The sequence below is a fragment of the Gambusia affinis genome, linkage group LG02 (assembly GCF_019740435.1).
Source record: "Gambusia affinis linkage group LG02, SWU_Gaff_1.0, whole genome shotgun sequence".
In the NCBI taxonomy this organism is placed as follows: Eukaryota; Metazoa; Chordata; class Actinopteri; order Cyprinodontiformes; family Poeciliidae; genus Gambusia; species Gambusia affinis.
In genome coordinates, this window is record NC_057869.1 from 33,345,538 (window position 1) to 33,368,780 (window position 23,243).

The following is a 23,243-nucleotide window of genomic DNA, read 5'->3' on the forward strand; positions in this document are numbered from 1 at the left end:
AGCACTGTACGGTGAATGTCACTCTGTATCTGTTTTATATTTAAGCAAAGCTCATTATTGGGATTTTAGTCAGGTCTTAAACTGGTAAACGGACCTGGGTGGTGCACCGTATTTGGATAATTGATGAATAAATAAAAGACATAAAACAAACTTTGCATGCATCATGATAAATGTCTTTATTTTTGTCACATCAATAACACCCTTTAAGGGTCACTTCTACCACAGAGGTCTTGTGTAAAGACTTGCTAAGCTAAGACATTTACACTAAAAATTTGACCAAAAATAATTGGTAAGATTTTGTGTTTTTGCAGAGCAGCAATGGTAAGATGCTGGATTAACATCAGAACTTAATACACAGACTTATTTTCCTACACCTTATTTTTAAATCACCCCTTAAAGTGTTTAAGTAGGTCATAATTTTCCATTGAAACAACAAACCTTGTTTCCAAATCAGCTCGATAACACCGAGGGACTCTTAACATCTACACAGTTTTAATAAATTATGCCCTAGCAGCAGATTAATCCTCTGTTCTGTTCTTGTGAAGCATTCACAAGTAGGAAGGCACCAACAGGAAACTTTGGACCAATATTGATATCCGAAGTTAACAGTGCTGTTATGGCCAATAACATAATATTTTATTCTTCCCTTCCTCTTTCACAATGAGAATCATAATGGAAAACTATAATGATAAAATAATTTATATAGCTATTTTCACCCTTTGTTTTGTTCTGTAAAGCATTTATTTTTTATTTAGCTTAACCAATTCTGATTATTTTTTCTTCAAAATCGCTGAATAAATATTCAGCGCAAATGCGTTTTCCCATTCAAATGCTTGAAAGGTCAACTGGTGAGGCAGCAGGGAGCTGAGTCTCACCTGGGATTTATCAACGTCTCGCTAACTGATGACTACGTTTCTACTCTTAAATAGTTTTCTAAAGTGGATTTTCACTCGAAGCAGGCACTAATACTAAAGAAAGACAGACACCAGAGCTGAAAAGCTTGCTTCAAACTACAATTGAAAACTCTTTGTTTTCAAACAGGGTGGCACACAAGCAAAGACTGGCTTTGTGGATGTCCTGATAGAAACAGCCTTTTCTGCCTCCTTTGCCTTCTTTCCTCAACTTGTGTCAGAAGACAGACTTGGCATTGGATGAACTGATATTTTTGTTCAGAAAGAGCGGAGCATCATGGACTCCATTTATGAGTAAAAGTAAGATGGCAATAAAAATTTTTCGCTTAGTTTTTAATGAAATATGCATTTTGTGAGCTACAGTTCTGTGTAAAGAACACAGAATAAACATGACCCACAAACTGATTAGATTAGCTAATAGCAGTTTCAGCTATAATCTACTACATCCATCCATCCATTTTCTGTACACCCTTGTTCCCTAGAGGAATCGGGAGAGGTGCTCGTGCCTATCTCCAGCTAATATTCTGGGCGAGAGGCGGACTACACCCTGGAAAGGTCGCCAATCTGTCGCAGGGCAACACAGAAACCAGACACACAACCATGCACACACACACTCACACCTAAGGAGAATTTAGAGAGGGGGTGAGACCAGTTTTAGGACTGTGGGAGTACCTGGAGAGGACCCATGCATGCACAAGGAGAACATGCAAACTCTGTGGAGAAAGACCCTGGGTGGGGAATCAAACCCAGGACCTTCTTGCTGCAAGGCAACAGCTCTTCCAACTGCACCACTGTGCAGCCTAATCTAATACAGCAATCACTTATAAATAATCGTGAAAGAAATATTAAACCTAAAGCCACACTACTGCAACAGACTGTTCTTTGTGTGGGAAATATTTAGTGTTTTTTGGTGTTGAATCCTGAAACATATAGAGGCGTTGTTGTCAATTGCTACAAAAACGTGTCTGCATCAAGCTTAGCAGATACAGAGGGCAAGAAAGAAGTGGATTTTAGTTGTACTTCAACGGTTTTTCCCCTTGCTGAGGAGCATAGCAGTAAATTAAACATACCTACATTTTAGGTTTATTGAGTCAACAAAAATATTCTATGCTGGCAGCGTGGCTATGGATAGCATTTAAAATAGTCTGTTTGTCCTCCAGCGTTGTGCGCATGTGCGAAATATGTAAACAGTAACATGCAAGATGTTTATATTTGTAAATCTGATAATGATTAAGCCAGTGCCTCACCAGCTATGAACCTCACTGCACATCACTGCTGTTAAATATGAAGAAGAAAATGAATGACAAAATCACTACTCAAGAAAGCATTTGTATCATTTAATGACAGCATAATAAGATATTCCTGGTTCCATAGAAATAAGTTGAAATTGTTAATTAATACTTTTATTTGGATGGTGATTACTGAAATAATAAAGCTATTGATGATTGATAAGAAAACCAAAAGTAAACTATATATTCCTCCAGCCGGAACGGACCAAAATTGAGGGAGCACACGAACAGGAAGTTAGCTAGACAACGTGATCAGACTTTACTTTTTTTATTCTTTTTTAGCGCTAAAAAAGAGAGACGCTCACAGGCTAATATGTGTGATGTAATCTCACCGGGTTCTACACAGCATCTGATTAAAAACGGACGATCCATTCCTTATACCTAAGACACGCCTTATTGGTCGTAAGCTACGTCATCTAAGCAATGTCCTGCAGTCGCCTGATATGTGACGTCAGCTTAAGTTTCACTCCTCCAGAAAGCTCTTTGTCTGAAAATGAAACATGCTATGCGTGTCAAAAGTACTTGCGAGTGTGTGTGAGTGCAAACCTGGATAAGTGTCCCAACATGATGCAAACCTTCTTTTCTGTTTAATTTGATGTAATATTATCAGTGAAAAACACAATAAAGTATTTAATGACATATTTTAGCAGTACTAACCTTTTTTTTTACTTTTTTCAGATGTTACTGTGACATTTACAGAGAATGTCTGTCATGTTTAAAATTTTGAAAAGCAAATTGTAATTATTGAGAAGTTTTACATAATTAACATGTAATTTAGATTTTAATTTCAACAGTGAAAGAAAATAAATATTTTTGCAATGCAGCTGCAGAGTTTAGATGCTGCATGTTCATTTCTGATGTAAAATAAAGAGAAAAACTGAATAAATAAATTACTTCTGGTGTTCCTCTTCATGTGATTTAAAACTCATATCATGTTTTCACACTCAGTTCAGGGAAAATATCAAGTGAACAAACTGAAACATGAATGTAAAGACAATTAGCCAGGAAATGTTTCTTTTTCATGCATTTATTGATTTATTTTTTTTATTTCTGAGACAGAAAAAGCTTCATTAGGGAGGTCAAGATCAGGTGAGAAAAAAAACTATTGGTTTGTTCTAATTCTACAAACAAGTGGATCGAACCGATGAAGATACAATTATAAAATTTGTGAGAAGAAATTTGATGAGAAATATATTTTATTATAGTTTATGTTTTAATTATACCCAATTTTTCTATTAATCCACTTCTTGTATTCACACACGTCCATGATTGCAGCTGGATTCTGACATGCATCTTGTCCACCAAAAGAAATTACGCCATAAATCATGTTGTTGTTCAGCACTGCTCCACCAGTGTCACCCTGTAGAAAAATGTAAATCAATATATTTATTTATGTTTTAAAACAGAAAAGTATTTTAATCACTCCAGAGAAATATTCAAGAAACAAACTTACATAGCAGATATCCTTGTTCTGTGCTTCAACATGGAATAAAGTCCCACGTCTAGGCAGGTGGACGAAAAGCTGAACAACTAGCATGTTGACACACTGAAGATGAGGTGAAAAATCACCACCGGGGGGTACTGTAGAGAAACATGAGAATCATTAACATGTTCTTCACTCGACCTTCTCTGTAGAGACAGAAACAAAGATTTTATTCTCATAACTTCAATATTTCTCTCACATCGCTGATTATTGGGGCCGGTTGTCGTTGCTCCTTCTCCTGCCAGCTGAACAACATCGCCTCTAAAACACAATAAAAATAAAATGTAAAAATACAAGATAAGATTTTAGAAAATTAATTATGAAGAACAATGAAAGAACAGAAAATAAATCCATGAAGGACTTCATCCACTGACACAGGAGTGTCCACCTCCAGTCCTCAGTGATGATGTCCTGCATCCTTCACATGTGTCTCTGCTCCAACACACCTGAGCTAAACAGGTTCTGGTTCTGCTGGTGGCCTGATTACCTGACTCAGGTGTGCTGAAGCAGAGGCAGCAGGACTGGAGGAGTGGAGACAAAAAACCTGAAGTCATTATTTTGATCAGTGAAAGACTTACATATGAAGACGATATCTGCAATCTGGTAGCTGACCAACTGAGACATCTCTTACTGGTGTCTGAAGCTTCAGCAACATGATGTCATGCTGCTGGTTGTTGAGAGTATAAATCACAGGAGCTTGTTGGATCACCTGTCTCTGCTGCCCTGCAGACCGTGGATGAACTTTTATCACTGCTTCGTTAGTCCTGCAGAAAATATTAGATTATAATGAACAGACAGAAAACCTGATCAACTGCAGATAAAACTGTCTCTGTGTCTCTTTCCTACCATCCTGGCCCAGACTGCCAGCAGTGAGCTGCAGTCAGAATCCACTGAGAGTGGATCAGAGATCCTCCACAGCGGTAGACATGAGTACCATTGCCGCTCTCCAGTCGAACATGATAAAGACGCTTCGTGTCTTGACAGTTTTGACCTCCAATGATTCTCTTCTGCAGAGAAACACCTGAGTTCACTGAAACACCTGAAGAAGAAAAAGGAGGACTTTACTCAGAAATCAAGTGCAAACATGGTTGCTGGAACAGAAAAAAGGATAAACAGTTAAATATTAAAAATCATCACAGTTTATATGCAAAGAAGTTTCAGTCTGAAACAGAATCAGAGGGAAGTTTGAGAGTCACAGAGAGCAGCAGCCTCTCTGGAACCGGTGGAAGTGTCTCCAGTGTCTCCAGTGTCTCTGACTCACCCAGCCCCAGCAGCAGCAGAACCTTCAGCAGAGCCATTGCTGGTCCAGCTTCCTGTGAATATCTGCAGTCCTGCAGCAGCTTTTAAACTCTGTTAACAACTTCCTGCTGGAAAGAAAGCCACCAATCACAGGACAGAAACTGATCTGCGCTGTCATCTGCATACAGAAGAACTTTAAAATCTCATTGGTCTAAAGAAACTTGAAAAGAGTTCTTCCATTGACAGATTATTTCACTAATTACCAAACATTTACTCCTCAAATAACTTAAATGACTTCATCAATATTAAGGAGTTGACTCAAAACAAGCAGCTCATATATTTTGCTGCAAAGTTACTTGTAAAATAGTTTCGCTTTATCTCAAGTGAACTGAGAGCTTTGCAGTAGAAAGCATTCAAATAACCCTAACCCTGCAGTCAAATTGTAATCAAATTACAATTTGATTTTCAAAAAATTTTACATAACAGAAGTTCTCTGTAAATTTTCGACTAATGTTTGATAAAAGTAAAAAGATGTTAGTACTTTTTATGTTTTTATGTAATGTATTCATGTTTTGTGTCAAACAAAGACACTTAAGCAAATGTATTTTCTTTTCTTTTAATTTCATGGTGTATTTGGAGCACGGTGTACTCAGTGCTATTCAAAACTTGGTTTCGAACGAAGTAAATACAAATTACTGCACCAATCGAAGCTCTCCGTGTTTCACTGGGTCTTAGGGACTGCTACAATGTGTCACTTTGACCCTAAATGCTGCTGTTCAGCCTCTTGTGTTCACAAATGTATCAAAGCAATCAAGAAAAACTGTAAAAGCAAAGAATCATATGTGATGAAAGACGTCTGTGTCTTTAATAAAAAGAATCACGAGTTAAATTTGACCATAGTTTTCTTTTAAATGTGTTTTAAAAATCTGAATTGTTTTCATTTAATTAGGTGAATCTCTGTGAGTTTTAATTTGTGTTGTAATTTTGAATTTACAACAAATGCAAATGCTCTTCACCACCCAGCAATGAAATATTGTTCTTTTTCAAAATAAAAGAAGCAAATCCTTTTTCTATTTAAAGAGGGTCATTTTCACAGCTCATTAGTAAACAAAATGATTCTAGTTTTGGGAGGAAAGGAAGATGTGAATTCTTGTAGACTGGAAACCAAACATTTTTTCCTTAAAAAAATAATCAAACTAAAAACAAGGATGATTCGCTCTTTCTTCAGAAAATCAGTTTTATTTTATCAAGTTTACAATCAAGTTTTTTCTTGAGCAAAACTCTCTGCAAGCTTGTGCACTGAAAAAACTGAAAATTTACCTATTATTTTTAGTCTATTTTTAATCTACAAATCTCTCAGTTCACTTGAGAGAAAAATTTACTTACAGCTGACTTTGAGGCAAAATATTTTAGCTGCTTGTTTAGAGTCAATTCCTTAATATTGATGAAAAATTTCCAGTTTCATTTGCTGATTATTAAAATTATGTTAATCAGATTACTTTAGTGAAATAATCTGTCAACTGAAGAACTTTTTTCAAGTTTCTTTAGAACAATGAAATTTTAAAGTTCCTCTGTATGCAGATGACAGCGCAGATCAGTGTCTGTCCTGTGATTGGTGGCTTTCTTTCCAGAAGAAAGTTGTTAACAGAGTTTAAAAGCTGCTGCAGGACTGCAGATATTCACAGGAAGCTGGACCAGCAATGGCTCTGCTGAAGGTTCTGCTGCTGCTGGGGCTGGGTGAGTCGGAAACACTGGAAACACTGGAGACACTGGAGACACTGGAAACACTTCTACTGGTTCCAGAGAGGCTGCTGCTCTCTGTGACTCTCAAACTTCCCTCTTATTCTGTTTCAGACTGAAACTTCTTTGCATATAAACTGTGATGATTTTTAATATTTAACTGTTTATCCTTTTTTCGGTTCCTGCAGCCATGTTTGCACCGGATTTCTGAGTAAAGTTCTCATTTTTCTTCCTCAGGTGTTTCAGTGAACTCAGGTGTTTCTCTGCAGAAGAGAATCATTGGAGGTCAAAACTGTCAAGACACGGAGCGTCTTTATCATGTTCGACTGGAGAGCGGCAATGGTACTCATGTGTACCGCTGTGGGGGATCTCTGATCCACTCTCAGTGGATCCTGACTGCAGCTCACTGCTGGCAGTCTGGGCCAGGATGGTAGGAAAGAGACATAGAGACAGTTTTATCTGCAGTTGATCAGGTTTTCTGTCTGTTCATTATAATCTAATATTTTCTGCAGGACTAACGTAGCAGTGATAAAAGCTCATCCACGGTCTGCGGGGCAGCAGATACAGGTGATCCAACAAGCTCCTGTGATTTATACTCTGAACAACCAGCAGCATGACATCATGTTGCTGAAGCTTCAGACACCAGTACCAGATGTCTCAGTTGTTCGGCTACCAGATTGCAGATATCGTCTTAAAATGTAAGTCTTTCTCTGATCAAAATCATAACTTCAGGTTTTCTGTCTCCACTCCTCCAGTCCTGCTGCTTCTGCTTCAGCACACCTGAGTCAGGTAATCAGGCCACCAGCAGAACCAGAACCTGTTTAGCTCAGGTGTGTTGGAGCAGAGACACATGTAAAGGATGCAGGACACCGTCACTGAGGACTGGAGGTGGACACTCCTGTGTCAGTGGATGAAGTCCTTTGATAGGTATTTTTCCTTGAACCTAAATAAAGAACCACAGACAACGTATATGAATTTTATGACAAAGCTTTTGCAAAAGGAGAAGTCTCCGAAGCAGCTTCTTCAAGCCGTTCACAGAGAGTTCTGATTTCCTTTCACGCAAACCCCTGTTTTATTGTCAAAGAAAAACAGTGAAGGGGGCAGAGGTCGTAAAAAGAACAGAGGTTGTACAACATGTAACCTAATCAACATGTAACCTAATCAACCAGAAAACTACTCAACTGCTCACATGAAGATAAACAGACAATCCTGACCTCCAGGTCAGAAAATTAACAGACAAGGAAGAGAACACTTTTAACAGACTAAATTTCAACTAAAGTAATAACAAAATGATACCGAAAATTCTCTAACATCCTTCATGGATTTATTTTCTGTTCTTACATTGTTCTTCATAACAATATATTTTCTTCATTGTTGTCTTGTATTTTTACATTTTATTTTTATTGTGTTTTAGAGACGATCTTGTTCAGCTGGCAGGAGAGGCAGCAACGACAACCGGCCCCAATAATCAGCGATGTGAGAGAAATATTGAATTTATGAGAATAAAATCTTTGTTTCTGTCTCTACAGAGAATATCAAGTGAAGAACATGTTAATGATTCTCATGTTTTTCCACAGTACCCCCCGGTGGGGATTTCCCACCTCATCTTCAGTGTGTCGACATGAGACTTGTTCAGGTTTCCCTTCACCTGCCAACACGTGGGCATATATTCTATGTTTCAGCACAGAACCAGGATATCTGCTATGTAAGTTTTTTTCTTGAATATCTCTCTGCAGCGATTAGAAAACTTTTTTGTTTTCTAACATAAATGAATATTTTGATATAAATATTTCTACAGGGTGACACTGGTGGAGCAGTGGAGTTCAACAACATGATTTATGGTGTGATTACTTTTGGTGGACCAGGTGCATGTCAGAGTCCAGTTGCAATCTTGGATGTATGTGAATACAAGAAGTGGATTAATAGAAGTGCTAGGTTTTAATAAAACATAAACTATCATGAAATATAATTCTTATCAAATTTTGTCTCATATAATTTTATAATTTTATATCTTCGCTATCCACATGTTTGTAGAATTAGAATAAACCAATAGTTTTTTTTTCTCACCTGATCTTGACCTCCCTAATGGAGCTTTCTCTGCTGTAGAAATGAAAATAAATCAATAAATCTATGAAAAAGAAACATTTCCTGGCTGATTGTCTTTACATTCATGGTTCAGTTTGTTCAGTTGATATTTTACCTTAACTGAGTATAAAAACATAAGATGAGTTTTAAATCACATGAAGAGGAACACCAGAAGTAATTTATTTATTCAGTTTTTCTCATGAAGCCTAGGCGCAAATTCAAGCTGGAAGACTCTTTAACCACATCCAATCAGAGCAGCCCGGTCTTCGCCGCTGACCTACCAACGCTGAACCATGCCACGTCACGTCCAATCATCGACCGAGACCCAGCTGATAAGGACCTCCAAGCACGGCATCCTCCGCTTTCCAGCCGCGCTCAACCCTCCTCCGCCCCTTCTCCTTCCTGGCTCTCCCAGCTCTCGAAGCTCATCATCCACTGACCTCCACCACCAGTGTCGGGCCCCGGGGGATGACTTTCCGAACTTGCATCGGGAATACTCATCCGAGCTCTTCGCAATCCGTTCGATGACCTCAGCCGGGGCCCGAGCGCCAAAGAACTTTAAATTTGAGTTTGTTAATAAACCTCCTAATCACTGCTTTTCACCGTCTGAGTCTCTCCAGATTTAATTTATTTTACATCAGAAATGAACATGCAGCATCTAAACTCTGCAGCTCTGGAGTTAGTATTCCTGACTTATTTCTAGAAATCTTTAAACTCCAACAAGACTAAAGAGCTGTGCACAAAAATAATGAAACAGAAGTCACATGATACAATTAACAAATAATAAAATCCTAATAATGTAAAAAAAAAAAAAAAAAAAAAAAAATTTGGATAAATTGAAAAATTATTTGTGTCAACAAAATTGGACTAATGTATATGTGGATGATGTACACAGAGCATATGATGAGTTTATGAATATTTTGGGAGTTCTGTATAAAAGACATTGTATGACAACTAATTTTGTTAAGAAAGATGCTGTTGACAAGCCATGGATGACAAAAGGGTTGAGAAATGCTTGTAAAAAAAGAATAATTTGTATTCATCCTTTTTGATGTTCAAAACGAAAGAAGCAGAGGATAGATATAAGAAATATAAAAATAAATTGACATGGATTATAAGAAAACATAAAAAAGAATATTATACCAACCTATTAACAAAAAGTATCGGTGACACAAAAGCAATATGGACAGTTATACATAGTGTTTCTACAAAGCATACAATAAAATCTGGTATTGCAACACACTTTTTAAAAGATAATACAGAAATTTATGATCGGAATGAAATAGCAAACGAATTCAATCATTATTACGTAAATGTTGGTCCAAGACTTGCTGCTCAGATACCAAAAGATGATAGCGACGTTACCCACAAAATTGGGAGTTGTCCAAACAGCATCTTTCTTGGAGAAACGGATGAGAAAGAAATACTGAGTATCGTAAACAAAATGGCGAATAAAAAATCAAAGGATTGGGTAGATATGGATATGAAATTTGTAAAGGAAATTATGTCTTATGTAATTAAACCATTCACCTATATCTGTAATTTGTCATTCTCATCAGGAAAATTTCCAGACGCCATGAAAATAGCAAAGGTAATTCCCATTTACAAAAATGGTGAGAAATGTATGTTTAGTAATTACAGACCGATATCGTTGTTACCACAGTAGTTATAACCTTAAGGGGACACAGATTTTTAAGAAACCTAAATTCAGAACTTGTTTGAAAGAACGATGTACTTCGATACAAGGAGTCAAACTGTGGAACGACCTGCAAAACGATGTTAAAAATGTTAAATCATTACACATGTTTAAAAGAATGTTAAAGATTGTTTTTTTGAAGAAGTATGAAATAGTATAAAGTCAGAGTATAGTATCGTTCAGTTGAGATTGATGATTGACCTTATTTCTTTGTTCTTCCTTTGTTTTCTTTTTTTTGTCACATAAGACAAATCAAAAAATTTTTATTTTTTTTTGTTTTGTTTTTTTTGTTGTTTTGATCCATAGTTGAGAAAAAGGGGCAGATATTATAAGATTATTTTCTTCTTTCTGCTACCTTTCATTTCATTTTTGTTTTTTTTAATTAATTTTTTTTCTTTGTATTGAAGTTTTTTTCTTTGTATTGAATGAAATGAATAAAGATTTAATAATAAGAATTATTTTCTTCCACTGTTGAAATTTAAGTCTAACTTACATGTTTATTATGTGAAACATCTCAGAAATTACAATTTTATTTTCAAAAAATTAAACATAACAGAAGTTCTCTGTAAATTTTCAAGTAATGTTTGATAAAAGTAAAAAGATGTTAGTACTGCTAACATGTCATTAAATACATTATTGTTGTTTTTCACTTATAATATTACATCGAATTAAACAGAAAAAAAGGTTTGTATCATCAAATATGATCAATAATCACATCCAAATAATAGTATTAACAATTTTAACCTATTTCTGGAACCAGTAATATTATGCTGTTATTAAATGATACAAACTTGTTCTAGAGTAGTGATTTTGTCGTTCATTTCATTCTTCATACTTAACAGCAGTGAGGTTCATAGCTGGTGAGGAACTGACTTAATCATAATCAGATTTACAAATATAGACAAATGCCATGTTACTGTTTACGTATGGAAATTATGCAAAAGTGCACAATGCAAAAACATTATTCTTTTACATGTCATCATCCTGCTGCAGAAGAACATTTCCATACAGAAGCAGGCACATGCAGATGAGGGTCTGTATGTGGCTTGAACCCCTGCTGCTTTTATCCTCGATGCCCCTAGTTCCCTTTCTCAATTTTTTTAAATCTATATGTTAGGAGGTCTGTTTGTGCCCCTCAACAATAATATTTAGCTAAATAAAATAATTTAGTAGTAATGAGCAATGAGGATTCTCAGTCTCTCTTCCTCCATGTTGTTAAGACACCGGGTCCATGGTGAGGAGGAGATCTGTGCCCTTTAAATATCTATGGACAAGAATATTTTTTGTCAACATATACAACATATACATATGTTTGTGGATATAAACATAAGCCTGATGTTGAAGTTAGAAAAAGAATGTCATGAATATGTGTGTAATTACAGTTTTCTGGCAGATCCCTGGTTATCTATCTTTAATAAGCCAGACCTGCCGACTTTTACACTTCTTACTTTATTTTGCAGGCAAATTTTGTTAATGTTTTTAAGATCATTCTTTTTTATAGCTCTATGTAACACAATAAAAAAGTTCTAAATCTAAAAATTTTAATTACCAATAACACTTTAACTGCAGAAGGGGAACGTTTTCAATCAATTTTCTGTTATATTTGTGGTAACCAGTATCATTAATTAGTTTTACCTGTTTTTAATATTTTCTTAAAACGTCTTTCTTTCCAGATTTTGACTCTTAAAATTTTTTAAATTATTTAACTTTTTATTTATTTGAATCTTTATTAAAAATGTGAAGATTATCTTAAATTATTAGAACTGTATTTTTTGTTAATTGTATCATGTGACTTCTGTTTCATTATTTTTGTGCACAGCTCTTTGGTCTTGTTGGAGTTTAAAGTTTTCTAGAAGTAAATCAGGAATAGTAACTCCAAAGCTGCACAGTTTAGATGCTGCATGTTCAGTTCTGATGTAAAATAAAGTCAAAAAAAGAATAAATAAATTACTTCTGCGGTTTCCTCTTCATGTGATTTAAAACTTACATCATGCTTTTAGTAAAATATCAACTGAACAAAATGAACCACAAATGTAAAGACAATTAGCCAGGAAATGTTTCTTTTTAATCCATTTATTGATTTATTTTCCATTTCTACAGCAGAGAAAGCTCCATTAGGGAGGTCAAGATCAGGTGAGAAAAAAAAACTATTGGTTTATTCTAATTCTACAAACAAGTGAATCAAACTAATGAAGATACAATTATAAAGTTTGTGAGAGGAAATTTGATAGGAGTTATGTTTCATGAGAGTTTATGTTTTATTACATCGTAGTCATTCTATTAATCCATTCCTTGTATACACTCACATCCAAGATTGCAACTGGACTCTGACATGCATGTTGTCCACCAAAAGAAATCAGACCATAAATCTTGTTGTTGAACACCACTGCTCCACCAGTGTCACCCTGTAGAAAAATTTATATCAATGTATTTATTTATTATTTTAAAACAGAAATGTTTTCTAATCGCTGCAGAGAAATATTCAAGAAACAAACTTACATGGCAGACATCCTTGTTCTGTGCTGAAGCATGGTACATATACCCACGTGTCGGCAGGTTGACGGAAACCTGAACAACTTTCATGTCGACACACTGAAGATGAGGTGGAAAATTGCCACTGGGGGGTACTGTAGAAAAACATGAGAATCATAAACATGTTCTTCACTCGACCTTCTCTGTAGAGACAGAAACAAAGATTTTATTCTCATAACTTCAATATTTCTCTCACATCGCTGATTATTGGGGCCGGTTGTCGTTGGTCCCTCTCCTGCCAGCTGAACAATATCGCCTCTAAAAAACATAAAATGTAAAAATACAAGATAACAATGAAGAAAATATATTGTTATGAAGAATAATAAAAGAACAGGAAATAAATCCATGAAGGACTTCATCCACTGACACAGGAGTGTCCACCTCCAGTCCTCAGTGATGATGTCCTGCATCCTTCACATGTGTCTCTGGTCCAACACACCTGAGCTAAACAGGTTCTGGTTCTGCTGGTGGCCTGATTACCTGACTCAGGTGTGCTGAAGCAGAAGCAGCAGGACTGGAGGAGTGGAGACAGAAAACCTGAAGTTATGATTTTGATCAGAGAAAGACTTACACTTTAATACGACGCCTGCGATCTCCTAGCTGACCAACTGAGACATCTCTTACTGGTGTCTGAAGCATCAGCAACATGATGTCATGCTGCTGGTTGTTGAGAGTATAAATCACAGGAGCTTGTAGGATCACCTGTCTCTGCTGACCCGCAGACCGTGGATGAACTTTTATCACTGCTTCGTTAGTCCTGCAGAAAAGGTTAGATTATAATGAACAGACATAAAACCTGATCAACTGCAGATAAAACTGTCTCTATGTCTCTTTCCTACCATCCTGGCCCAGAATGCCAGCAGTGAGCTGCAGTCAGGATCCACTGAGGGCGGATCAGAGATCCCCCACAGAGGTGCGAATGAGTACCATTGCTGCTCTCTAGCCGAACATGATAAAGACGCTCCGTATCTTGACAGTTTTGACCTCCAATGATTCTCTTCTGCAGAGAAACACCTGAGTTCACTGAAACACCTGAGGAAGAAAAAGGAGGACTTTACTCAGAAATCAGGTGCAAACATGGCTGCAGGAACAGAAAAAGGATAAACAGTTAAATATTAAAAACCATCACAGTTTATATGCAAAGAAATTTCAATCTAAAAAAGAATAAGAGGGAAGTTTGAGAGTCACATAGAGCAGCAGCCTCTCTGGAACCAGTGGAAGTGTCTCCAGTGTCTCCAGTGTCTCCAGTGTCTCTGACTCACCCAGCCCCAGCAGCAGCAGAACCTTCAGCAGAGCCATTGCTGGTCCAGCTTCCTCTGAATGTCTGCAGTCCTGCAGCAGCTTTTAAACTCTGTTCACAACTTCCTGTTGGAAAGAAAGCCACCAATCACAGGACAGAAACTGATCTGCACTGTTATCTGCAGAGAAAATTTAACATCTCATTGTTTTAAAGAAACTTGAAAAACTTCTTGTTTCATTGACAGATTATTTCACCAATGACCAAACATTTTCCCGTCTTATAACTTAAATTATTAAGGACTCAAGGCCTCCAACCATGGATCTTTCTATCCCTACGCCACCGCATCACGCCCTTGAGGTATTTTCAAACATCCTGCCAGATTCTAATCATGTTTTTCAGAATAGGATTTGTAGTATATTTCTGTTACTTCTTTGGTGCTTCAGAGTATATGAATAATGGAAGAGCTAAACTTAAGTTATGGGACTCCATTTCTACCCAGTGAGGATTTTCTTTGTCTACAAAATAAAACAGGATAGTCCTTAATTGTGTAAACAGTAACATTTAAAAGTGGGGCAATTTAACCCCAATTTTCAAATTGTTAATAAAGCAAAGAGAAGCATAGCCTAGACTTTCCGTTGTTCCAAATAAAGCCCAAAATATTTTTTTTTAGCCAAATAAATAATTCAGGAGGAGTTGGCAGGGGAATACTTTGAAAGAGGTATGATAGTTTTGGTTGTATACTCATTTTTAGGACATTAACTCTTCCCAATAGGGATATTGGCAGGGATGTTGAGGCAGCTATTGTTTTTCAGTAGGAGTTCGTAATTAGATTTGACAACTCGTCAAATCTAATTACAGGAAAATCTGGACACTCAGATATTCAAAATGTTCCACTACTACACATTGCATAAGCTCACTGATGTAATTAGTCCTTTCACCTACATTTCATACCAGAATAGAAGATTTTGTATTATTTGCTTTGTAACCTGCGACTCTCCAAATTCCTGGATCACTTCCATCACCACCAGAATTGACTGTTTCAGATCTGTTAGAAATAAAATGGCATAGTCCGTGAATAGAGAGATTTTGTGTTCTGTGGGGCCCACAGTGATCCCGGGGATCCATGGATGCAGGCAAATAGCTGATGCCAATGGCTCAATTGGTAGTGTGAAAAGTAAGAGAGAGAGAGGTCATCCCTGAGGAGCAGTGGCCTGGAACAACAAGATGAACTTGCAAGTAACAGTCTGTTATTTAACTAATTAGAGACATGATTACATATTCATCTGCTTATCGAAAAAAACCAAAAAAACATCTGTTTTATTTGGTTAAATATGAGTTTGGTATAAAGTGGGATTAATGTGCTAACAAAGCTTAAGTTAAGGACAAACATAAATACAAAAATAGAAAAAGAGCCCTGATGCAACATTGTGAAAAACAAAAAGGTTAATGGAACTAAATGTTCTTCATAAAAGAAACTATGAATTTTGTGATTTTATAGACAAGAAATGTTACAAGAAATTCATAAGGAACACTCTGTTATGGACAAAAGGACTGTTTGTCTTTTCTCTGTTTTATCTGCTCACATGCACACAGCTGCACGCTGACACAGGGCCGTGCAGAAACCTTTGGAGGGGCTGGGGCTCAAAGTTAAAAAGGGGCACCTTGAACAAGATCTTAAAATATCGTACAACAACATAGCAACAACCCATATTAGTCAAGAATCTAATATTTAATCAGATCATACTATATCATTTTCATCATGTGGGAATAATGAAAAGCAAATATAGTTTATATTTCCCTGATAGGTTTAATGTTGCTTTTTCTGCTGCTGACCGTCTGGGAGGGCTGAGTTGATTTGAGACTGTAGTTGTTAAACAGACCAGAGGAGAGAAGGTCACTGGTTATGAAGTTATGAAATCAGTAAATTTACCTCCACCCCTTCTCCACCCTGGCTCTCCCAGCTCTCGAAGCTCATCATCCACCGACCTCCACCACCAGTGTCGGGCCCCGGGGGATGACTTTCCGAACTTGCATCGGGAATACTCATCCGAGCTCATCGCAATCCGTTCGATGACCTCAGCCGGGGCCCGAGCGCCAAAGAACTTTAAATTTGTGTTTGTTAATAAACCTCCTAATCACTGCTTTTCACCGTCTGAGTCTCTCCAGATTTAATTTATTTTACATCAGAAATGAACATGCAGCATCTAAACTCTGCAGCTCTGGAGTTACTATTCCTGACTTATTTCTAGAAATCTTTAAACTCCAACAAGACTAAAGAGCTGTGCACAAAAATAATGAAACAGAAGTCACATGATACAATTAACAAATAATAAAATCCTAATAATGTAAAAAAAAAAAAAAAAAAAAATTTGGATAAATTGAAAAATGATTTGTGTCAACAAAATTGGACTAATGTATATGTGGATGATGTACACAGAGCATATGATGAGTTTATGAATATTTTGGGAGTTCTGTATAAAAGACATTGTATGACAACTAATTTTGTTAAGAAAGATGCTGTTGACAAGCCATGGATGACAAAAGGGTTGAGAAATGCTTGTAAAAAAAAGAATAATTTGTATTCATCCTTTTTGATGTTAAAAACGAAAGAAGCAGAGGATAGATATAAGAAATATAAAAATAAATTGACATGGATTATAAGAAAACATAAAAAAGAATATTATACCAACCTATTAACAAAAAGTATCGGTGACACAAAAGCAATATGGACAGTTATACATAGTGTTTCTACAAAGCATACAATAAAATCTGGTATTGCAACACACTTTTTAAAAGATAATACAGAAATTTATGATCGGAATGAAATAGCAAACGAATTCAATCATTATTACGTAAATGTTGGTCCAAGACTTGCTGCTCAGATACCAAAAGATGATAGCGACGTTACCCACAAAATTGGGAGTTGTCCAAACAGCATCTTTCTTGGAGAAACGGATGAGAAAGAAATACTGAGTATCGTAAACAAAATGGCGAATAAAAAATCAAAGGATTGGGTAGATATGGATATGAAATTTGTAAAGGAAATTATGTCTTATGTAATTAAACCATTCACCTATATCTGTAATTTGTCATTCTCATCAGGAAAATTTCCAGACGCCATGAAAATAGCAAAGGTAATTCCCATTTACAAAAATGGTGAGAAATGTATGTTTAGTAATTACAGACCGATATCGTTGTTACCACAGTTCTCAAAAATTTTGGAGAAACTATTTATAAATAGATTAGATACATTTATAGATAAAAATAATATATTAAGTAGTAGTCAATATGGATTTAGAGCCAAAAATTCGACATCAATGGCCCTTATGGAACTGACAGAACATATAACAAATGCTATTGATCAAAAACAATATAGTGCCAGCATTTATGTCGATCTAAAGAAAGCATTCGACACGATTGACCATAGCATTTTACTCAAAAAACTTATTAAATACGGGATTAGAGGGCCGGCATTACAGTGGATTTCGAGCTACCTGGAGAATAGAAAACAGTTTGTACAAGTACATGATACTAGATCCGAATTTTGTGAAATTACATGTGGAGTTCCACAGGGTTCAGTACTTGGACCAAAGTTGTTCATCTTATATGTAAATGATTTGGTAAATGTATCAGGGTTTTTCAAATGTATTCTATTTGCGGATGATACCACTTTTTTTTGTCAGGGCAATGATATAAAAGGGATGTTAAAAGAAATGAAAATAGAATTTATGCAAATACATAAATGGTTCAAACTTAATAAATTATCTTTAAATTTGGACAAAACAAATTATATGTTATTTACAAGGAGACAAAGAACTGTAAACACTCCATTTAAAGTTGATGGTGTAGAGATTTGAAGAGTTAGTGAGGTGAAATTTTTGGGTGTGATAATTGACGAGAGATTATCATGGAAATCCCATTTGAATTATTTAAGAACAAAATTAGCAAAATCAATTGCAGTGCTTTATAAAGTACGGGATTTTCTGAATGATCATGCACTGTTTATGTTGTATAATGCACTAATTGTTCCACACTTGGTTTATTGTGTTGAGGTATGGGGAAAGGCATATTATACTAGTACAAAATCTGTTTTTGTTTTGCAAAAAAGGGCAATAAGAATTATTGCTCGAAAACATGGTAAATATCCAACAAATACATTATTTTGTAATTTGAGGTTATTGAAATTCAATGATTTAGTTGATTATAATATTTTGTTGGTTATGTATAAGGCACACCTAAAAACATTACCCTTAAACATCCAAAAAAAAATTTGAAAAGAGAGAGAGTAGTTATAACCTTAAGGGGACACAGATTTTTAAGAAACCTAAATTCAGAACTTGTTTGAAAGAACGATGTACTTCGATACAAGGAGTCAAACTGTGGAACGACCTGCAAAACGATGTTAAAAATGTTAAATCATTACACATGTTTAAAAGAATGTTAAAGATTGTTTTTTTGAAGAAGTATGAAATAGTATAAAGTCAGAGTATAGTATCGTTCAATTGAGATTGATGATTGACCCTATTTCTTTGTTCTTCCTTTGTTTTCTTTTTTTTGTCACATAAGACAAATCAAAATTTTTTTATTTTTTTGTTGTTTTTTGTTGTTGTTTTGATCCATAGTTGAGAAAAAGGGGCAGATATTATAAGATTATTTTCTTCTTTCTGCTACCTTTCATTTCATTTTTTTTTTTATTAATTTTTTTTCTTTGTATTGAATGAAATGAATAAAGATTTAATAATAAGAATTATTTTCTTCCACTGTTGAAATTTAAGTCTAACTTACATGTTTATTATGTGAAACATCTCAGAAATTACAATTTTGTTTTCAAAAAATTAAACATAACAGAAGTTCTCTGTAAATTTTCAAGTAATGTTTGATAAAAGTAAAAAGATGTTAGTACTGCTAACATGTCATTAAATACATTATTGTTGTGTTTTTCACTTATAATATTACATCGAATTAAACAGAAAAAAAGGTTTGTATCATCAAATATGATCAATAATCACATCCAAATAATAGTATTAATAATTTTAACCTATTTCTGGAACCAGTAATATTATGCTGTTATTAAATGATACAAACTTGTTCTAGAGTAGTGATTTTGTCGTTCATTTCATTCTTCATACTTAACAGCAGTGAGGTTCATAGCTGGTGAGGAACTGACTTAAACATAATCAGATTTACAAATATAGACAAATGCCATGTTACTGTTTACGTATGGAAATTATGCAAAAGTGCACAATGCAAAAACACTATTCTTTTACATGTCATCATCCTGCTGCAGAAGAACATTTCCGTACAGAAGCAGGCACATGCAGATGGGGGTCTGTATGTGGCTTGAACCCCTGCTGCTTTTATCCTCGATGCCCCTAGATCCCTTTCTCAATTTTTTTAAATCTATATGTTAGGAGGTCTGTTTGTGCCCCTCAACAATAATATTTAGCTAAATAAAATAATTTAGTAGTAATGAGCAATGAGGATTCTCAGTCTCTCTTCCTCCATGTTGTTAAGACACCGGGTCCATGGTGAGGAGGAGATCTGTGCCCTTTAAATATCTATGGACAAGAATATTTTTTGTCAACATATACAACATATACATATGTTTGTGGATATAAACATAAGCCTGATGTTGAAGTTAGAAAAAGAATGTCATGAATATGTGTGTAATTACAGTTTTCTGGCAGATCCCTGGTTATCTATCTTTAATAAGCCAGACCTGCCAACTTTTACACTTCTTACTTTATTTTGCAGGCAAATTTTGTTAATGTTTTTAAGATCATTCTTTTTTATAGCTCTATGTAACACAATAAAAAAGTTCTAAATCTAAAAATTTTAATTACCAATAACACTTTAACTGCAAAAGGGGAACGTTTTCAATCAATTTTCTGTTATATTTGTGGTAACCAGTATCATTAATTAGTTTTACCTGTTTTTAATATTTTCTTAAAACGTCTTTCTTTCCAGATTTTGACTCTTAAAATTTTTTTAATTATTTAACTTTTTATTTATTTGAATCTTTATTAAAAATGTGAAGATTATCTTAAATTATTAGAACTGTATTTTTTGTTAATTGTATCATGTGACTTCTGTTTCATTATTTTTGTGCACAGCTCTTTGGTCTTGTTGGAGTTTAAAGTTTTCTAGAAGTAAATCAGGAATAGTAACTCCAAAGCTGCACAGTTTAGATGCTGCATGTTCAGTTCTGATGTAAAATAAAGTCAAAAAAGAATAAATAAATTACTTCTGGTTTCCTCTTCATGTGATTTAAAACTTACATCATGCTTTTAGTAAAATATCAACTGAACAAAATGAACCACAAATGTAAAGACAATTAGCCAGGAAATGTTTCTTTTTAATCCATTTATTGATTTATTTTCCATTTCTACAGCAGAGAAAGCTCCATTAGGGAGGTCAAGATCAGGTGAGAAAAAAAAACTATTGGTTTATTCTAATTCTACAAACAAGTGAATCAAACTAATGAAGATACAATTATAAAGTTTGTGAGAGGAAATTTGATAGGAGTTATGTTTCATGAGAGTTTATGTTTTATTACATCCTAGTCATTCTATTAATCCATTCCTTGTATACACTCACATCCAAGATTGCAACTGGACTCTGACATGCATGTTGTCCACCAAAAGAAATCAGACCATAAATCTTGTTGTTGAACACCACTGCTCCACCAGTGTCACCCTGTAGAAAAATTTATATCAATGTATTTATTTATTATTTTAAAACAGAAATGTTTTCTAATCGCTGCAGAGAAATATTCAAGAAACAAACTTACATAGCAGACATCCTTGTTCTGTGCTGAAGCATGGTACATATACCCACGTGTCGGCAGGTTGACGGAAACCTGAACAACTTTCATGTCGACACACTGAAGATGAGGTGGAAAATTTCCACTGGGGGGTACTGTAGAAAAACATGAGAATCATAAACATGTTCTTCACTCGACCTTCTCTGTAGAGACAGAAACAAAGATTTTATTCTCATAACTTCAATATTTCTCTCACATCGCTGATTATTGGGGCCGGTTGTCGTTGGTCCCTCTCCTGCCAGCTGAACAATATCGCCTCTAAAAAACATAAAATGTAAAAATACAAGATAACAATGAAGAAAATATATTGTTATGAAGAATAATAAAAGAACAGGAAATAAATCCATGAAGGACTTCATCTACTGACACAGGAGTGTCCACCTCCAGTCCTCAGTGATGATGTCCTGCATCCTTCACATGTGTCTCTGGTCCAACACACCTGAGCTAAACAGGTTCTGGTTCTGCTGGTGGCCTGATTACCTGACTCAGGTGTGCTGAAACAGAAGCAGCAGGACTGGAGGAGTGGAGGCAGAAAACCTGAAGTTATGATTTTGATCAGAGAAAGACTTACACTTTAATACGACGCCTGCGATCTCCTAGCTGAACAACTGAGACATCTCTTACTGGTGTCTGAAGCATCAGCAACATGATGTCATGCTGCTGGTTGTTGAGAGTATAAATCACAGGAGCTTGTCGGATCACCTGTCTCTGCTGACCCGCAGACCGTGGATGAACTTTTATCACTGCTTCGTTAGTCCTGCAGAAAATATTAGATTATAATGAACAGACATAAAACCTGATCAACTGCAGATAAAACTGTCTCTGTGTCTCTTTCCTACCATCCTGGCCCAGAATGCCAGCAGTGAGCTGCAGTCAGGATCCACTGAGGGCGGATCAGAGATCCTCCACAGAGGTGCGAATGAGTACCATTGCTGCTCTCCAGTCGAACATGATAAAGACGCTCCGTATCTTGACAGTTTTGACCTCCAATGATTCTCTTCTGCAGAGAAACACCTGAGTTCACTGAAACACCTGACGAAGAAAAAGGAGAACTTTACTCAGAAATCAGGTGCAAACATGGCTGCAGGAACAGAAAAAGGATAAACAGTTAAATATTAAAAACCATCACAGTTTATATGCAAAGAAATTTCAATCTAAAAAAGAATAAGAGGGAAGTTTGAGAGTCACATAGAGCAGCAGCCTCTCTGGAACCAGTGGAAGTGTCTCCAGTGTCTCCAGTGTCTCTGACTCACCCAGCCCCAGCAGCAGCAGAACCTTCAGCAGAGCCATTGCTGGTCCAGCTTCCTCTGAATGTCTGCAGTCCTGCAGCAGCTTTTAAACTCTGTTCACAACTTCCTGTTGGAAAGAAAGCCACCAATCACAGGACAGAAACTGATCTGCACTGTTATCTGCAGAGAAAATTTAACATCTCATTGTTTTAAAGAAACTTGAAAAACTTCTTGTTTCATTGACAGATTATTTCACCAATGACCAAACATTTTCCCGTCTTATAACTTAAATTATTAAGGACTCAAGGCCTCCAAACATGGATCTTTCTATCCCTACGCCACCGCATCACGCCCTTGAGGTATTTTCAAACATCCTGCCAGATTCTAATCATGTTTTTCAGAATAGGATTTGTAGTATATTTCTGTTACTTCTTTGGTGCTTCAGAGTATATGAATAATGGAAGAGCTAAACTTAAGTTATGGGACTCCATTTCTACCCAGTGAGGATTTTCTTTGTCTACAAAATAAAACAGGATAGTCCTTAATTGTGTGGCCCAACAGTAACATTTAAAAGTGGGGCAATTTAACCCCAATTTTCAAATTGTTAATAAAGCAAAAAGAAGCATAGCCTAGACTTTCCGTTGTTCCAAATAAAGCCCAAAATATTTTTTTTTAGCCAAATAAATAATTCAGGAGGAGTTGGCAGGGGAATACTTTGAAAGAGGTATGATAGTTTTGGTTGTATACTCATTTTTAGGACATTAACTCTTCCCAATAGGGATATTGGCAGGGATGTTGAGGCAGCTATTGTTTTTCAGTAGGTGTTCGTAATTAGATTTGACAATTCGTCAAATCTAATTACAGGAAAATCTGGACACTCAGATATTCAAAATGTTCCACTACTACACATTGCATAAGCTCACTGATGTAATTAGTCCTTTCACCTACATTTCATACCAGAATAGAAGATTTTGTA

The 23,243-nt window shown here is 35.7% G+C and overlaps 4 protein-coding genes across 4 annotated transcripts; 1 reads left to right on the forward strand and 3 right to left on the reverse strand.

Moving 5' to 3' along the window:
• Positions 1-3,317: 3,317 nt before the first annotated feature.
• On the reverse strand, positions 3,318-4,981 carry LOC122820035 (trypsin-like). The gene is made up of 6 exons (XM_044097203.1): positions 4,945-4,981; positions 4,530-4,722; positions 4,262-4,447; positions 3,883-3,944; positions 3,654-3,781; positions 3,318-3,560 (listed from the first exon to the last, which is right to left on the reverse strand). The coding sequence occupies exons 1-6, from the start codon at positions 4,979-4,981 to the stop codon at positions 3,414-3,416; spliced, it is 753 nt and encodes a 250-aa protein (XP_043953138.1). The 3' UTR covers positions 3,318-3,413.
• A 1,641-nt stretch (positions 4,982-6,622) lies between these two features.
• Positions 6,623-16,299, forward strand: LOC122820009 (putative trypsin-6). The gene is made up of 8 exons (XM_044097158.1): positions 6,623-6,659; positions 6,900-7,092; positions 7,175-7,360; positions 8,077-8,138; positions 8,240-8,367; positions 8,461-8,559; positions 8,953-9,148; positions 16,163-16,299. Exons 1-8 carry the CDS (start codon positions 6,623-6,625, stop codon positions 16,231-16,233), a joined length of 972 nt encoding a protein of 323 aa, XP_043953093.1. The 3' UTR covers positions 16,234-16,299.
• On the reverse strand, positions 12,499-14,345 carry LOC122820045 (cationic trypsin-like). Its single transcript, XM_044097213.1, has 6 exons — positions 14,238-14,345; positions 13,815-14,007; positions 13,547-13,732; positions 13,172-13,233; positions 12,943-13,070; positions 12,499-12,848 (listed from the first exon to the last, which is right to left on the reverse strand). Exons 1-6 carry the CDS (start codon positions 14,272-14,274, stop codon positions 12,705-12,707), a joined length of 750 nt encoding a protein of 249 aa, XP_043953148.1. The 5' UTR covers positions 14,275-14,345; the 3' UTR covers positions 12,499-12,704.
• Positions 16,300-20,561: 4,262 nt separating the features above from the next.
• Positions 20,562-22,399, reverse strand: LOC122820684 (cationic trypsin-like). Its single transcript, XM_044098257.1, has 6 exons — positions 22,292-22,399; positions 21,878-22,070; positions 21,610-21,795; positions 21,235-21,296; positions 21,006-21,133; positions 20,562-20,911 (listed from the first exon to the last, which is right to left on the reverse strand). Exons 1-6 carry the CDS (start codon positions 22,326-22,328, stop codon positions 20,768-20,770), a joined length of 750 nt encoding a protein of 249 aa, XP_043954192.1. The 5' UTR covers positions 22,329-22,399; the 3' UTR covers positions 20,562-20,767.
• Positions 22,400-23,243: the final 844 nt, after the last annotated feature.

Coding starts and splice junctions, on each gene's coding strand:
- LOC122820035 (XM_044097203.1), bottom strand. CDS start 4,981: ATGGCTCTGCTGAAGGTTCTGCTGCTGCTGGGGCTGG. Junction 4,723..4,944: donor TCTGCTGCTGCTGGGGCTGG/GTGAGTCAGAGA, acceptor TTTCTTCTTCAG/GTGTTTCAGTGAACTCAGGT. Junction 4,448..4,529: donor TGGCAGTCTGGGCCAGGATG/GTAGGAAAGAGA, acceptor TATTTTCTGCAG/GACTAACGAAGCAGTGATAA.
- LOC122820684 (XM_044098257.1), bottom strand. CDS start 22,328: ATGGCTCTGCTGAAGGTTCTGCTGCTGCTGGGGCTGG. Junction 22,071..22,291: donor TCTGCTGCTGCTGGGGCTGG/GTGAGTCAGAGA, acceptor TTTCTTCGTCAG/GTGTTTCAGTGAACTCAGGT. Junction 21,297..21,609: donor CGCAGGCGTCGTATTAAAGT/GTAAGTCTTTCT, acceptor TATGTTTTTTAG/AGGCGATATTGTTCAGCTGG.
- LOC122820045 (XM_044097213.1), bottom strand. CDS start 14,274: ATGGCTCTGCTGAAGGTTCTGCTGCTGCTGGGGCTGG. Junction 14,008..14,237: donor TCTGCTGCTGCTGGGGCTGG/GTGAGTCAGAGA, acceptor TTTCTTCCTCAG/GTGTTTCAGTGAACTCAGGT. Junction 13,234..13,546: donor CGCAGGCGTCGTATTAAAGT/GTAAGTCTTTCT, acceptor TATGTTTTTTAG/AGGCGATATTGTTCAGCTGG.
- LOC122820009 (XM_044097158.1), top strand. CDS start 6,623: ATGGCTCTGCTGAAGGTTCTGCTGCTGCTGGGGCTGG. Junction 7,361..8,076: donor TGCAGATATCGTCTTAAAAT/GTAAGTCTTTCT, acceptor ATTGTGTTTTAG/AGACGATCTTGTTCAGCTGG. Junction 8,139..8,239: donor CGGCCCCAATAATCAGCGAT/GTGAGAGAAATA, acceptor GTTTTTCCACAG/TACCCCCCGGTGGGGATTTC.